Source organism: Lactuca virosa, chromosome 2 (genome assembly GCF_052849685.1).
Source record: "Lactuca virosa cultivar CGN04683 chromosome 2, Lactuca_virosa_CGN04683_v6, whole genome shotgun sequence".
NCBI classification, from domain to species: Eukaryota; Viridiplantae; Streptophyta; class Magnoliopsida; order Asterales; family Asteraceae; genus Lactuca; species Lactuca virosa.
Genome location: NC_136427.1, coordinates 219,134,056 through 219,150,134, shown reverse-complemented (window position 1 = coordinate 219,150,134; position 16,079 = coordinate 219,134,056). Strand labels below are relative to the sequence as shown.

Below are 16,079 nucleotides of genomic sequence, written 5' to 3'. Positions count from 1 at the left end.
TATACTTTAATTGATTTGGGTTGGAAAAATATTGCATTATCAATCAAAATACATATAATTTTAATCATTTGTCACTAAATCCTTATCTTGAGATACAAATTAAATTGAACTTTAAGGATTAGGAGATTGTGGGGAGTCGCTACACAAACCACTTATGATAATGGTGGTAATCATACAAGCTTTTCATTCCAAATAGATGTAAGTTATGCCACATTAATAACAATTGTAAAAAACAAAACAAATATGTCATGTTGACTTCATGATAAACAACGACATTATTGGCCAATCGACTTTTAAGTTTCCAAATATAGGTCAAAACTAATCATAGTAAATAAAGTAACATAAGACTCGGCCTCACTATAAACATCATCAACCAACAACCCTTTATTCACTTTATCAACTTTTTTTCTCATTTATTTAGTTACAGGGTAAGTTATCTTGGATTATGGAACTTCCGAGTGATATTATTGATGAATCAAATGTCTCAGCAGTGGAGAAAGGCGATGTGGTCTTTAGTTCTAATTTGGCCCTTTCCTCGAATCCTTTGATTGATTTGACACAAAGGGTATTTTTAATAATCTTCAATAGAAAAAATATAATGCATCTACGTGTTTAGATACACTTTTTTGGCTCAGTTGTTGTGTTACATATACAGGTATTAGCTGAGTTTATTGGAATGTATATTATTATGTTTGCTGGTTGTGGGTCGATAATGGTGAATAAGCTTTATGGTGGCACAATCACTTTTCCTGGAATATGTCTAACATGGGGCCTAATCGTCATGGCTATGATTTACTCCCTTGGTCATGTATCCGCCCACTTCAATCCTGTTGTCACGGTTGCCTTCGCTCTCTTGGGTTTGTTTCCTTTTAAGGAGGTAATGAATGAATGCACTTTTGTTGTTTAGTTTTACACTTGCACACCTTTGAAAATTTAACTCAAACTCTACATTTGTCCACAAATGTTTTATGTTCTACATTATGTAGGTGTTCTTTTATATAGTATCACAAATTTTGGGAGCAACTCTCGCTAGCGGGACAGTGGTGTTGATTATAGACATAAACCCGAAAGCTTTTTTTGGAACTAGACCATCTGGCTCAATCATGCAATCGTTTGTTGTCGAGATCATTGTTACTTTCATCATGATGTTCATTGTTTCGGGTGCCACTAATGATCATAGGGCGGTATGTATCATTTGTAACCTGTTTCTAAGTAAACACATAGTTGTATTTGAAATGAGGACGAACTAATTGATTTTTCTCTCTTTTGTTTTTTAACAATATTTTTCTCCTTTAAAATTAAAGTTATTTAGGTCTCCGATTGAAATTAGAGGATTAATATTATTTTTCATTTTTCATAATAATATTTTTATTTTAATTAGTATATTATAATGTGATTATAGATCAAATGACTTAGAGTCTAACGATATAAGGTGTTTGTGGAAATATGACATCAACCATAGGTTGAAATTTCAATTCATGATTGGGACAAAATGTGTAGTTTATAAATAAAGTATGTGTTTGTGTTAGCTGTTTTATTTATAAAAAAAACTTGAGAATTAAACACTTTAGTAAAACTTGTCTCAAGTTCAAATCTCATTTATTTAAACTTTGAAATGACATGTTCCATCTAATAAAAAAAAAAGCAAAACGAGTGAGAAAATAGTAAGTTTTACATGTTTTAACGTGCCTTTTGTATTCTTATTATTTATTATAGATTTTACTTAACTACTCTATAGAAAATAAAATAGGAAAATTTATTAAAAAGTTCTTATGTTTATATCTCATAATCGATTTACTCCTTATCTTTTTTTTAGTCAATTAAGTCTCAAAAACCAGAAATTATACTCATTTTGACCCTTTACCCGGATAACATGTAATCAAACTTTCAAAAATTTCACTTTTGCTCCAAATTTTAAAATTTATTACAAATTTGGTCAAAAGTTTACACTTTTGGCCCAAATTTTAATTTTTATTACAAATTTGGTCCAAAATTTACACTTTTGGTCTACATTTCAAAATTTTGTTACAAATTTATCATAAATTTAGTTTTTTACATCTTTTTTTTTTCAAAAGTTTGTTTCGAATATGTTCTTTTTGCTTTATAAAATCATATTTATACAAAAAAACATATTTTCATATTAAAAACATCCTTTTTTCTATATATATATATATATATATATATATATATATATATATATATATATATATATATATATATATATTAAAAACATTTTTGTATGCAAAATACATATTTATAAAATTAGGTATCCATTAAGTGCATAAATATATACAAATCCGTTCTTTATAAAAAAATGCATACAAACACATATTTTATAAATTAATGTATACAAACACCTATTTCATAGTAATCGTATTTGTATATATTTGTATTTTATATGTACACAAATAGATTTTTGTATATAATTTTTTTTATAAAAAACATATTTGTATATATATATATATATATATATATATATATATATATATATATATATATATATATATATTATAAACATCTGTTTCATAATAAATATATTTGTATACAAACACGTTTATTATAAAAAAAAGGTGTTTGTATACAAACACGCATTTTACAAAAACATATACAAATACGTTTTTATCAAAAAAATTATACTAACACGCCTTTATAAAAAAATGTATCGAAACACGTTTTTATAAAAGAAACGTATAAAACACCAATTTGTGTGCAAATCAATACATAAATATATAAAAATATGTTTAATATGAAATATGTGTTTGTATATATATATATATATATATATATATATATATATATATATATATATAAATCTGTTTGTATATATTTTTATAAAAATACGTGTTTGTATAAATTTTCTTTATAAAAACATGTTTGTATACAAATGCATTTATTATAAAATAGGTGTTTGTATATATATTTTTTTATAAAATATGTGTTTGTATTCATTTTTTTATAAAAGGGATTTATATTTATTTATGTACTTAATAAACACATATTTTTATAATTAGGTATTTCACGTACAAAAGTGTTAAAAAAAAGTTTTTATATAGAAAAAAGAAGGTTTTTTATGTGAAAATATGTTTTTTATATAAATATGATTTTATAAAGCAAAAAAAAACATATTCGAGACAAAATTTTGAAAAAAAATATGTAAAAAACTAAATTTAGGATGAATTTGTAACAAAATTTTAAAATCTAGGCCAAAAGTGTAAATTTTGGAGCAAATTTGTAATAAAATTTAAAAGTTGTGCCAAAAGTGTAATTTTTGAAACTTGGATGACCTTTTGACCGGGTAAAGGGGTCAAAATAAATACAATTTTTGGTTTTTGGGACTCAATTGACTAAAACAAAAGATAAGGACTAAATCGATTATGAGGCCTAAAAATAAGGATTGTTTAGTAGATTTCCCAATGAAATATGCGCATATAAACTTTAAGATTGCAAGTGGTTGTTTTGACATAAAATACTTGAACAATTAACGAAAAATAACAGGAACACAATTTTTTAATTTAAATTTGCAGAATAAAAAGTATGGAGGGATCGTAGTTGGTATGACTATAACGCTAAACGTCTTAGTAGCAGGGTAACTTTCTAACTCTAATGGATTTATTTTATCAGTACAATCGGTTTTTATTTATATGAAATATATTTAAGAGAATCTATTTTTTACTTGTATTCAGACCGATATCCGGAGGATCGATGAATCCAGCAAGAAGCCTTGGACCAGCCATCGTGTTCCATAGTTACAAAGGAATTTGGGTGTACATATTTGGTCCACTCATCGGGGCAATTGCAGGTGGATTTGTCTATAACTTGATCAAACCAACAAACAAATCTTTTAGCGAATTGTTTAAGTTAACTTAATGTAGTATATTGTGATCTTAGATCACTTAATAGAACTCGTTAATGGTAGTTTTTTATTTTCTTAAAGATTTTAATATAGTTTTACACATTACGAAATTTGATTTTTTTATAATTTTTTCAAAAAATCAATTCTCATTGGTAGGGACTCTATTATTTGTTCTTTCTAACATTCATAATCTAAAAAATAACAATAAAAATGTTTTTTAAATAAAACCCTAAAGATATTAAGAACATATGTGTATTTAGTGAATAATTCTAGTTAACATAAAAATGCTAGATACATTGAAAGGTGTTACTATAATTGTGATTCACAAATTTAATAAAACATAGGTTCCCCACAAGGTATTACGATGTGTGGGGGAGGGCTTACATTTGACGATGATACTAAACAACCCATTTTTGAACTCGACACCTCCCATATGGAGTGCCCAAGTCTTATCCAGTGAGTCACCAAGGTGATAATTATAACCCACAAATATAATGTATATTTAATATATATGCATTGTAACATCCCAAAAATCAGAGTAAAATTTTCATTTTTCCAAAACAACCGCAAGTCAATAATTGTTTACAAAAATGTTATTTTAAAAGTATAGTTCGTAAATAAGAGTATCCCAAAATCCAATAACATAAAATCTGAAGGATGTGCACGATCACGCCTTTGCTTTTCCCGATCATCTGAAAACCTGAAACCATAACAAACAATTGTAAGCACAAAACTTAGTGAGTTCCTCCAAAGTACCACCACACAAACATATAACATATACAACAGGCATACATACAGGGTTTGTTGGTCCTTGACCTCAACCCAATCATACCGAGTTCGTTTGTTTACAACACAGAGCAGTAAGACCTCAACCCAACCGTCCAGGGTTTGTTGGCACGTGGCCTCAAGCTAAAAATACAGGTTTGTTGGAACGTGACCTCAACTTTACCATACCGTGTTTGTTGACCTCCAGTCTAAACCCACCATACTGGGTTTTTTGGCACGTGGCATTAACCTAACAATCCAGGTTTGTTGGCACGTGGCCTCAACCTTACCATACCAGGTTTGTTGACTGGAAGTACAGTCTCAACCCAACCACACTATGTCGACATACGCAACAGATAAAGATATAGCCATTAAACAGATAAACAGGCAAATCTACAAATCACTACCGCATAACAACATCCTAAATACCAGGTATAACGCCCGCAGATTCGGGCTAGTCAATTTAGAGACAATAAGCGTCAAAAATGACTTTTTGATAGAATATTATTTAGAATAAATAGTATTAACCAAGTTATATTATATGTCAAAAGGGTTCCGTACATATAAAGAACGCCGAAATCCGAGTTATAACGAAGAAGTTATGACTCGTCGAAGTTTTACGACAAAACCGACACGACACCGGGAATCGTAAAAAGTGAATTTACGATAAAATACTTTCTAGCATTAGTGATCTAAACGAAAGTCGTAGTATATGTTAAACCGAGAGTGCGCATAAAAAGAACGTCCAAATCTGACTTCGTATGAGGAAGTTATGATTTTTCTAAGATTTAGCATAGTAGTGCACAGCCCGAAATTCGAATTTTAGATCGGTCGATTTTTAACCAAAAAAGTCTAAATGAGAAATGAAGATAGCGTTAATAGGAGTTCAACGATAAAAAGACAGTCGAAAACGGAGCTCGTATGCGAAAGATATGGACGAAACTTAGTTCTACTCTTCGAGCGCGACGAATTCGATACAAATTTGTAAATTCGAGATAAAATGAGAATTAGCCGATGGAATCTAAATGAAAGTTGTAGTACTCATAAATACCAACGTGTGGATATAAAGAACGTCGAGAATAGAGCTCGTATGTTAACGATATGGACGAAACTTGGTCCCTACTCTTCGAGCGCGATAAATTCGATACAGTTTTGTAAATCTGAGATAGAATGAGAATTAGCTGACGGCATCTAAATGAAAGTTGTATTACTCGTAAATACCAACGTGTGGATATAAAGAACGTCAAAAATGGAGTTCGTATGAACGAGTTATAATTTTAATAGCACATTTACGTATTAAAATAAAGCGTAAATCATATATACGTCTACATATATATACATATGTATATATCATTAGAAATGTATCGACGATGCGGTCATTACAAGACTAATGTTGAGTACTTTCGACATTTTTAGTACAAATATCATTAAATCTATTTAAAATAGTATTATAAATGGGTGTTTAGTCATTTAAGTAAATATAGAGGGTGGTTTTTGAAAATTCAATTACTATAAATAAGAACCTCTAGGCTCTCATATTTCTTGCACAATTCTCTTGATTCAAGAGTCTTTCTCTTCTTATCCCCTGAGCATTTCGGTCCCTCGTGATTCGACTTCTCTTTCTGTAGTTTTAGTATAGTAAGGTGAGCGCTGAAGCGCTGCAAGAATCTTTCTTAGAAAGATTCAGCGACGAAGTTCTGCCCCTGCAGAGCCCGAATCCTAGCTAAAACTCCCTTGTAAGTAAGTTGTGCTTACCCTATTTTAAATATAACTTATATTTAAAATTAGTATTGTTATTATAACTTATAATAAATATTTGGGCTATTATTATGACTTATATAAGTGTCGTTATAATATCCTTTTTAACTACTCGCGGTACGGGTAATTTGGTTTAAAGGGTCGCATAGGGTTGTTGGATTTCAGAAGTGTTGTATGCCAAAATGGTCCTGCCCTCCGGTGTTTTATGTCTGGCCCCTGTGTGTACATAGTGGTTGGAAAATATTGTTTAAACGCTTATATAATAATTATAATGCTAAAACTAATAATTAGTCACGATAAATATTAGACTAAAATCTAGTGGTAATAATATTAGGTTTCGTCGAAGGAAATTATATTGTTAAGAAGCGAAGCGCTGTCCGAGTTTGGAATCATCACTTTAACAAGTGAGTGCATAGTTACTTTCATCTTACACATAGATATGAAGTATTTTATATAAATTACGTGTTATGTGTGCATATTATTTGAATACTTGCTTTCTATGCTGGATGAACGATTTTATACATGTTTTAAATAATTTAAATTGTATATGTATTTTATATCTACGAATATGTTGGGTAAAACATGGGTAGATGAATGATGAGAGATGAAAGATGATATGAGTGAACATTGGCAGCTATAGACTTAGTGTCTAACAAAAAACATCGACAGCTATGGAATTAGTGCCTATCGAATAAACATTGGTAGCTATGGACTTAGTACCTGTTAGATAAACGTTGGTAGCTATGGACTTAGTACCTGTTAAATAAACGTTGGTAGCTATGGATTTAGTACCTATTAGCTGAACACTGGTAGCTATGGATTTAGTACCCGATGAATAAACTTTAGCAGCTATGGAATTAGTGCTTTACGAACAAGCATTGACAGCTATGGACTTAGTGCCTAACTGCCTATCATATAAACCCTGGAAGCAATGGGCTTCGAAATTAACGAATGCAGGATAGATGATTCTTAGGGTGGATCCTTAAGAGTAAGGAAGATAATGGGGATGGGTAATTGAGTTGATTGTTTGATGTTTAAACATAATAATTAAATTATTGTGGGTTGAAAACCCTATGTACTCACCAGGTTTCCCAACCTGACCCACTCAAGCTTATTTGAATCACAGGTGCCGATACGAAGTTACATTACACTGAGAGACTAAGGAGATGTAGATCACTAGTGTAAATGAATGTAAGTTCTGTTTATGCTTATGTTTCTGTATTGACGATGACATCCCAAGGTTTTCAAACTGAATAAAAATACATGTCTTCGGAAATGATTTAATAACGTATTTATCATGTTTTTCTGGGAACAAATTCTGCAACATTTTTATTAAAAGAGGTACTCTGATTTTTATAAAGCATAAACAAAATCGGTCTTTTTTGGCCGTGAAAATGGGGATGTCACAGTTGGTATCAGAGCATTAGTTTAAGCGAACTAGGAATAAGCATTTATTTCTAAACTTAAACTTAGAATGCTAAGCGATGATCGTGAGGAGTGTGTCTAATAAATATTAGGTAATACACCTGAATGGACACAAACACTAGCTAATTTAGGGAAAATGCCTAACATGCTTTTATGTGCTAAATGAATTGTGATGTTTTATGATGCCATTATTTGATCGGATCTATGGTCTATTGCCGACCGGATCTGGAAATTTTATGTGTTCAGATTTCTAAACGTTTAATTACAATATTAGAACTGGCATGTAACTTTCCGGAGTTATAAGGAGGAATACACGTCTAAATATTCTCTATCTATATTCTCGTCTCAATATACTGAACGCATGCTTCCGTGAACATAACGTCTTGGTGAAGATTCGTAGCGAATTAAATAAATGGAGGAAATGAGAAGGTTTACGATAGTGAATGATACCTATCGGAAGATATTGTAAGAGTGGTATCCTGATTTTAGAGTACGTTTGATAAAATAACATTATGTGTAGAGGAGTATGGTACGTACGAATGTACACATTTGATTGGTGGGATGATAGAACGATTGGTGTAATTCCTAAAGTTGTCCAATCGTCTGATGTTTCCATCACCAACCGAGTTGAAGCAGAATTGTTGTTGAAGATACGCATGGAAGAAGTCCTAGTAGAGTCTAGGGAAAATTATATGATTGTTCGGACACATTTATATGTGTTAAAATTGTTTTTGTGATAATGACTTGGAGATCTGCGAGACAATACTTGGGACGAGTATGAGTAGGTGTGAAAGGTAGTAGAGGCCTATTTACTACCGGAAGCACAGGACTCACGCTTGGATCAGGGAAAGTCACAAGGTTACCAAGGCACTAGTAATTGATTTTGTTTTTGTTCATGTCTGTTGTTACCATCGTTTCGGTAATGACTAAGAAGATGATTGTTAATCCGACCCTAGCAGTCATATCAAATCGAGTCCGACTAAGATAAGTATGTTAAGAGGTTCAGAGAACCAAGATCGATGTAGCATCTGACTTAAGCCTATTGATTTAAGTGAAATCGAAGCGATCAATAGAAATATCGCGAATCGCCGTTAAATTAAGAAACTTGTAGCTAGAAGTGCTACATGCTATAATGTGATTATATCACATTAGAACATGAAGGAAGGTATATTCCTTTCTGGAATTTGACTCTAAGAGACCTGAGTCTAAGCATTGCATCATACGATGAGAGGTCATTAGAACATGACCCATCGGTCTATTACGATAATCGAAGTAAAGTCTGTTTACGAAGGATCAGGAGTTTCCAATAAGGATCAAGATTGTAACTCGAAGGTTACAATTGAAAGTTCAACACCGTATGAAGAGTGGGTGCAAGATTGAGCACCGCCAATAGTCAAGAAGTCCAAGAGTTAAATACTCGTTTGAAATAACATAAGAGTTTCGATTATTACCTAGGATGAAGAGATAACGTATGGAGTCATTATACAAGCCTTGTTTTGTTGATAATTCTGGGACGTAATCATCCTAAGGGGGAGATAATTGTAACGCCCGCATATTCGGGCTAGTCAATTTAGAGACAATATGAGTGAACATTGGCAACTATAGACTTAGTGCCTAACAAATAACATCGATAGCTATGGACTTAGTGCCTATCGAATAAACATTGGTAGCTATGGACTTAGTACCTGTTAGATAAACGTTGGTAGCTATGGACTTAGTACATGTTAAATAAACGTTGGTAGCTATGGATTTAGTACCTATTACCTGAACACTGGTAGCTATGGATTTAGTACCCGATGAATAAACTTTAGCAGCTATGGAATTAGTGCTTTACGAACAAGCATTGACAGCTATGGACTTAGTGTCTATCATATAAACCCTGGAAGCAATGGGCTTCGAAATGAATGAATGCAGGATATATGATTCTTAGGGTGGATCCTTAAGAGTAAGGAAGATAATGGGGATGGGTAATTGGGTTGATTGTTTGATGTTTAAACATAATATTTAAATTATTGTGGGTTGAAAACCCTATGTACTCACCAGGTTTCCCAACCTGACCCACTCAAGCTTATTTGAATCACAGGTGCCGATACGAAGTTACATTACACTGAGAGACTAAGGAGATGTAGATCACTGGTGTAAATGAATGTAAGTTCTGTTTATGCTTATGTTTTTGTATTGACGATGACATCCCAAGGTTTTGAAAATGAATAAAAATACATTTCTTCGGAAATTATTTGATAACGTATTTATCATGTTTTTCTGGGAACAAATTCTGCAACATTTTTATTAAAAGAGGTACTCTGATTTTTATAAAGCATAAACAAAATCAGTCTTTTCTGGCCGTGAAAATGGGGATGTCACACCAGGATACAGATCTAACAGTTACTACAACATAGCAACATCCTATATACCATGATACATAGCCTAATGGGCCGGAATTGGTGCCTTCGACCCACGAGTACAGTGAGGGAAAACTCACCTCTCGGTCTGAAAAGATCTACGAATAGGACACAACTCCGAATGTCAGCTCAACTGATCACCTCTAGAAGAAAGATCAATGTGAACAAAGTCTTGATCTACAAGCTCCAATGCAACCAACACTTCCCTAACGAGCTCTTTATTCTCCAAGATACACCAAGAACACTCCAAAACACTTAAAAACACCTTATTTTTGTTCACAAGTCTCAAAATAGGGTTAGGGTTTCAAGGGAGGGTGTTGGAGAGGTGGAGGCTGAGAATGGAATGGGTTTGGGGAAGTTAAGGAGCTTAAATAGGGCTCAAACCACGAAAATGGGGGTTGGGCACTGATTTCATACGCCCAACGTACTCCTGGTATGCCTAGGGTACTCATGGATGCCCTAGTACGTGAAGGGTTTTGAGCATCCTAACAACCTTAAGGTGCACATACAACCCTAAAAGCTTTGGAACTATGTTTTCACTATTATACATTCAAAATTGATTTCCAAAGCTTGATCTTATCTAGCATGCAATCCTAGGTACTTGTATAACAAAAACTAGATAGAATTACATACCTTTTCTTGTGATTAATTCCTTGGAGCTTTAAGAGCCCACCAATAATGTGAATGCCTCAAGTGGAGTCACAAATCACCACAGCAATTTGGAAGACTTGATAGAATATGGAGCTCACTAGAAATCGGCCTCACCTTGATATCACACACACTAGTGCACATTTCTAGAGCCTTGGACTTCTTTATATAGTATGGAGGATTAGGGTTACATCCATGTAAACCCTAATACCCATGACCTTTCATTTCCATTGGATCCATGGGTTAAAAGCTCCATGGACTATCCATGGACTTCCATGCAAGCTTATCCCATTCTAAATAATCCATTGGCCCATCCTATTAGAATCCATATTTAACTAGCCTCTTTTGATCACCAAATTAATTCCAAATTAATTCTTGATCAATACTAATTAAATAATGTGATTTCATATTAATATATTATAACATATAATATATTAATAAATCACAAATATACTATTCTCAAAAAAACTATCCATACAAATTGTTCCGGTAAAGTGCAACCCAAATGGACCATGTCGGGTCGGGTCAAGTACATACCAAATATAGTTATGGACTTAGACACCTTATCCAACAGTATGCACAACGTATTTATCCGTACGCCCAACGTACGCGACTTAACCCAAAACCGTCCTAACTTCAAACGATCATAACTTCTTCGTTCCAACTCTGTTTTCGACGATCTTTATATCCATAGAAAGGTATTAAAGTGCCCCACCATAGTATCTAGATATATTGGACTAAAAACTTCCCAAACAAAAATACATATTTCATGCAAGAAGTCTGAAACATCACTTTTCCCGTTTTTCCCCTTTGACTTCAACACACACAAAGGGCTTTGATCGCATAACCAACATTATCAACATCCAATAGGGTATAAACCTTATTCCCTTGAAGCCCAAGGTCATTACTTGATCCATTTATTTCCCACCATCCTGAAATAAGAAACTTCTCGAAACAAGATGTTATATGCATGCTATAATTTTTTTTTGTCACAATCCATAATATCACCAAATTTAGTATATAAACAAATATCAATGTGTGATATGTACAAGACTTGAACCCCTTCTACTACATGGAAGTATATATGCCTAAATAGAAAGTGTTAGTTTCAAAGACTATAAGTGAGAAAAGATAACATTTTACATAATAAGCAATGTCAAAGACATGCAAAAGCAAGTGAGTATCCTACACAATCATATCAAGTATGTGATCCATCGCCTCCACATCAATTGTTGTGCGAATGTCGAAGCTTAAATCACTAGTTAGGAAGAAATTTGAATAAATGAACAAAAATGGTCAAAATGATTTCTTGTTTCTTTATGGTGTATCCATGAAAGAGAGAATAAAGAAATTGAAAAAAATTAACTAAAACTTATTGTATTATCTCTTGTTTCTAAATGATGTCAAAATTAGAACTTTTCCACATTGGCATATTGGTCTATGGAGTTAAGTATAAAGTCACACTTACCCTTATAATTATTTATGTATGTCATTTTTTACTCACAAATCTCTACCTTGACATACATATAATGTTCGACCCTTATTTTCAATACACACACACATACACACACACACACATATATATATATATATATATATATATATATATATATATATAAGTGTAAACCTCCCAACTACACTTGAAACCATACCTAGATAACAAACCATTATCCACTCAAACCTTCCGAGTCGATCTTAATACTTTCACATCAAACCAATCACCATGAAGTTCACATAAATTTTCCTTGATCTCTATCAAAACTTTCTTCATCCATAGCACACCTACATAACCTTGTATAAAGCTTATGTATTCATGCTTTAGCGAATGCTCCAAAACATACATGAACCCACAATGTGAACCAAGTTATTATTCATACGATAAACCAAAGACACCACTGGTTGAGCCCTGGAGTTTACTTTAACAAGACCATCATAAAGAAACATCACTTTTCAAACATTGTCTTAACCTATAGAACCACTATTTTCAACACAAACGCGTCCTAACAAGTAACATCCTCCATTTGAACCTTGTAGTCTCTCATGACCTCCAACTTATACCTAGCTAACCGATGATTTAACTCGTCTTTTTTTTACCAATCTTGAGTAATCGAAGGACAACCCCCTCGACTCCATCTTGAGGAACATCTTCATATAATTCCACTACAATAGACCTAAGACTATGTTGAAGAATCTCGTGACTAGGTTCTTTGTTCATATCTGTATCAAACTAAGTAGCATATGTACCAACATTTGATACCACTTTAAAGTAGTTATACTTGAAGAACCATGTCGGCGGACCATAGAAGTTTCATCGAACTACTATCCTTACTCAACACGACATGCATCTCAAATGAGGACCAAAATCAATATCGCTTGACACTACCACCATAACCGTATATTGACCTTCCTTCCATTTTCATATACAACATCTCACCCACAAATACATGACTCTTCCTAACAAGTGTAAACCATATTATTTGTTTATTTAAAAACTCTAACATCCCGACTTCCAGGTATAAAATTTAAAGCTTTATGTATTCATATTTTAGACCTCCTCGACGAGTTCACTGGCCCAACTCATCGTGTAGAGACTGATCAGGCCGCATGCTTTATGGAACCTACTCGACGAGTTGGAGGACCCTAAATCGACGAGTAGAGGTTGTGCATGAAAAACCTAATTTTTAGGGTTTACACCATATTTAAAGGACCTTAAGTCCTCCTTCCAGCCTCCTTACCACCTCTTCACGTTCAGAAGCAAACCCTAATCGAGCTAACCCCTATTTTGAGTGTGTGTGAGGCTAAAAGTGTGCGTTTGGTGCATTTGTTGAAGAGACTTGAAGGTTGAGAAGCTTAGAACGAGAAGGACCTTGTAGATCCAGCATCTACTTCGTTTTGGCTTTCATTTGAAGGTAAAAAGTTATTACCTTGATCATTGTATTGATAGATCTCTTCATTCAAGAGTTTAGGGCTACTTCTAGCTTAGTCTTGAAGTATTTCTGGTTTGAACACGATCTGAAGTTATAACTTCAGATCTGGACTCCTCTAGGCCCTTATGGACATAAAGCCTCAAGGTTATGAAGCTTTGGCCCTCCTCCATGTCCAAAACCTCTTCCTAAGGCTAGTTTTGAGTGTTTTAGCTTCTTGAAGCTTTGCATGCACGTAAAGTTAGCAACTTTACATGGTAACTACACCCTAGGAGGCTAGATCTACAATTTGGAGCCTTTGTTTCGCTTCAAAGCATCTGAATGAGAAAAGTACTAGAGGAACTCGACGAGTTGCATAGTCAACTCGACGAGTTGGATGAGGGTTTCCCAATTTCTAGATTCTGCATGAACTCGATGAGTTAGTGAGATAACTCGACGAGTTGATTAGGGTTTACCCGTCTTTTGGACACTGCATGAACTCGACTAATTGTTTGGAATCTCGGCGAGTTGACCCGAGTTTTCGGTCTCTGAGTTCTGAAGGAACTCGACGAGTTGCTAGATGCACTCGACGAGTTGGGTCAATAAGGACTGTTGACCTTGACTGTTGACGTTGACCAGGATTGACCAAGTTTGACTTTAAGGGTATTTTGGTAATTTGGGTCTTGATAGGATTCGCCCATGATAATTGTAGGTGTTTGAGTTTGGAGCTGTGTTTAGGTGTTTGACATTATCATCCATTATTACTCGCAAGGTGAGTTTTCCTCACTATACTCAAGGGTCTAAGGCACCAAGGCCGACCCTTTGGATTGTTATCCTGTTTTATTACTGTTGTGATCTGTTAGATCGGTATCGTGGTAGATATGATGCTTCTATGTGGCTATGATCTGTTAGATTGGTATCCTGGTAGATAGGATGTTTCCATGCTTAGTGATTTGTAGATCGGTTTGACTGTCTGTAGAATGTTATGTGATTATCTGATATATGTGCACATGTTTTGATTGGTAGTTGAGGCTTTTCTGCTTTGTGCATGAGCCAATAGATCGGGGCATTCCAACCCGATGGTTGTGGGCCGAGGGTATACCATCCCGAGGATGATTGGACCCATAGTATGTTGGCATTCCAGACCGGGACATTCCAACCCGATGGTTCGGGAAGACCATAGTAGTCTGAACTAGACATCTACAAATGAGAAATTCAAGTTTAGTTGATTTAAGTCCTTAATACAACACCCAAATGAAATATTAAGGCTAGGACCCAACACAATATTTTACAATTCGGAAGAGGGATGCCGTAATCCAATTGCAAAATATTCGTAGGTAGGTAAATGACGATTTACCAATTTCCACCATCAAAAACGAAATTGATTATTAAGTTTTAAATGATTTGAAATTCCTAGATTCTTTTGAGATTCATTGAACTTTTCAATGGCATGTTTAATCTCGATTATGCCCTTCAAGTTTGTGACTGGGATACCGAGGATCACAAACAAGGTGTGAATAACTATGCAAATTAGCTTGGTACTCTCGATGTCATTTATAACCTAATCAATGTGCCGGTTAACCACACACACTCCATTGATCTATGACAAACATCGAGATACCCTTTTCCACCCTTGTTAGTCCAAGTTAGTGTGTCGGTTAACCACACACGCTCCACTGACGACTTAACAAGGTGCAAAGTGCAATTTCATGGGTTAGCACCAAATTCACATTTTTCCTAAGTAACTAAAATTGGGAATTTATAAGTGTTTAGTTACTTGGTATTTCCATTATACTTTTAATGAGAATTAATGTCCTATTCTACCATTTCGGCTAACGATCCTCGACCAATCAAGGAAGCGGTGGGTGAGAGTGGATATCCATTAAACCACCATTTTATAGGCAGTAACCTTATACCCCCCTTATAGACCGGCTTCGTGAATGAGGCCTACTAACGGTAAGACTGACTTTTTACTTATACATATAATATATTAAACTTTTAAATTTATATAGTATAAAGGTGTATCTTAAACTTTTAAAATACTAGATGGTTTAATCTATTAATAAATTATACTCTTAATTTAATTAAACTTAAACCATGTCATTATGGAATTATTAATCTCTTTTAATTAAACACTTTAATTAATTTAATAAAGTCCATAAGGTGCAATTTGAACCACTCAAGTACTTCAAGGTTCTAAATATAAAAATTCAAAATTAAAAACTATTTAATTAATTTTTTAAATGAACCCAAAACTTACACCTTTTTAATCACAAGAGTTTCTAAATTTGAGACTTTTCAAATACCAAAACTTGAGGGCAAGTT

General features: G+C 33.6%; 1 protein-coding gene across 1 annotated transcript; it reads left to right on the top strand.

Moving 5' to 3' along the window:
• The first annotated feature begins 416 nt into the window (after positions 1-416).
• Positions 417-3,933, top strand: LOC145156815 (putative aquaporin NIP-type). The gene is made up of 5 exons (XM_079076048.1): positions 417-565; positions 656-877; positions 987-1,184; positions 3,525-3,586; positions 3,684-3,933. The coding sequence occupies exons 1-5, from the start codon at positions 446-448 to the stop codon at positions 3,865-3,867; spliced, it is 786 nt and encodes a 261-aa protein (XP_078932174.1). The 5' UTR covers positions 417-445; the 3' UTR covers positions 3,868-3,933.
• Positions 3,934-16,079: the final 12,146 nt, after the last annotated feature.

What these genes read in the sequence shown, in the direction of transcription:
- LOC145156815 (XM_079076048.1), top strand. Translation starts at nt 446, where the DNA reads ATGGAACTTCCGAGTGATATTATTGATGAATCAAATGTCTCAGCAGTG. An exon ending in CCACTAATGATCATAGGGCG is followed by an intron (nt 1,185 to 3,524) that starts GTATGTATCATT and finishes TTAAATTTGCAG; the next exon opens with AATAAAAAGTATGGAGGGAT. An exon ending in CTAAACGTCTTAGTAGCAGG is followed by an intron (nt 3,587 to 3,683) that starts GTAACTTTCTAA and finishes ACTTGTATTCAG; the next exon opens with ACCGATATCCGGAGGATCGA.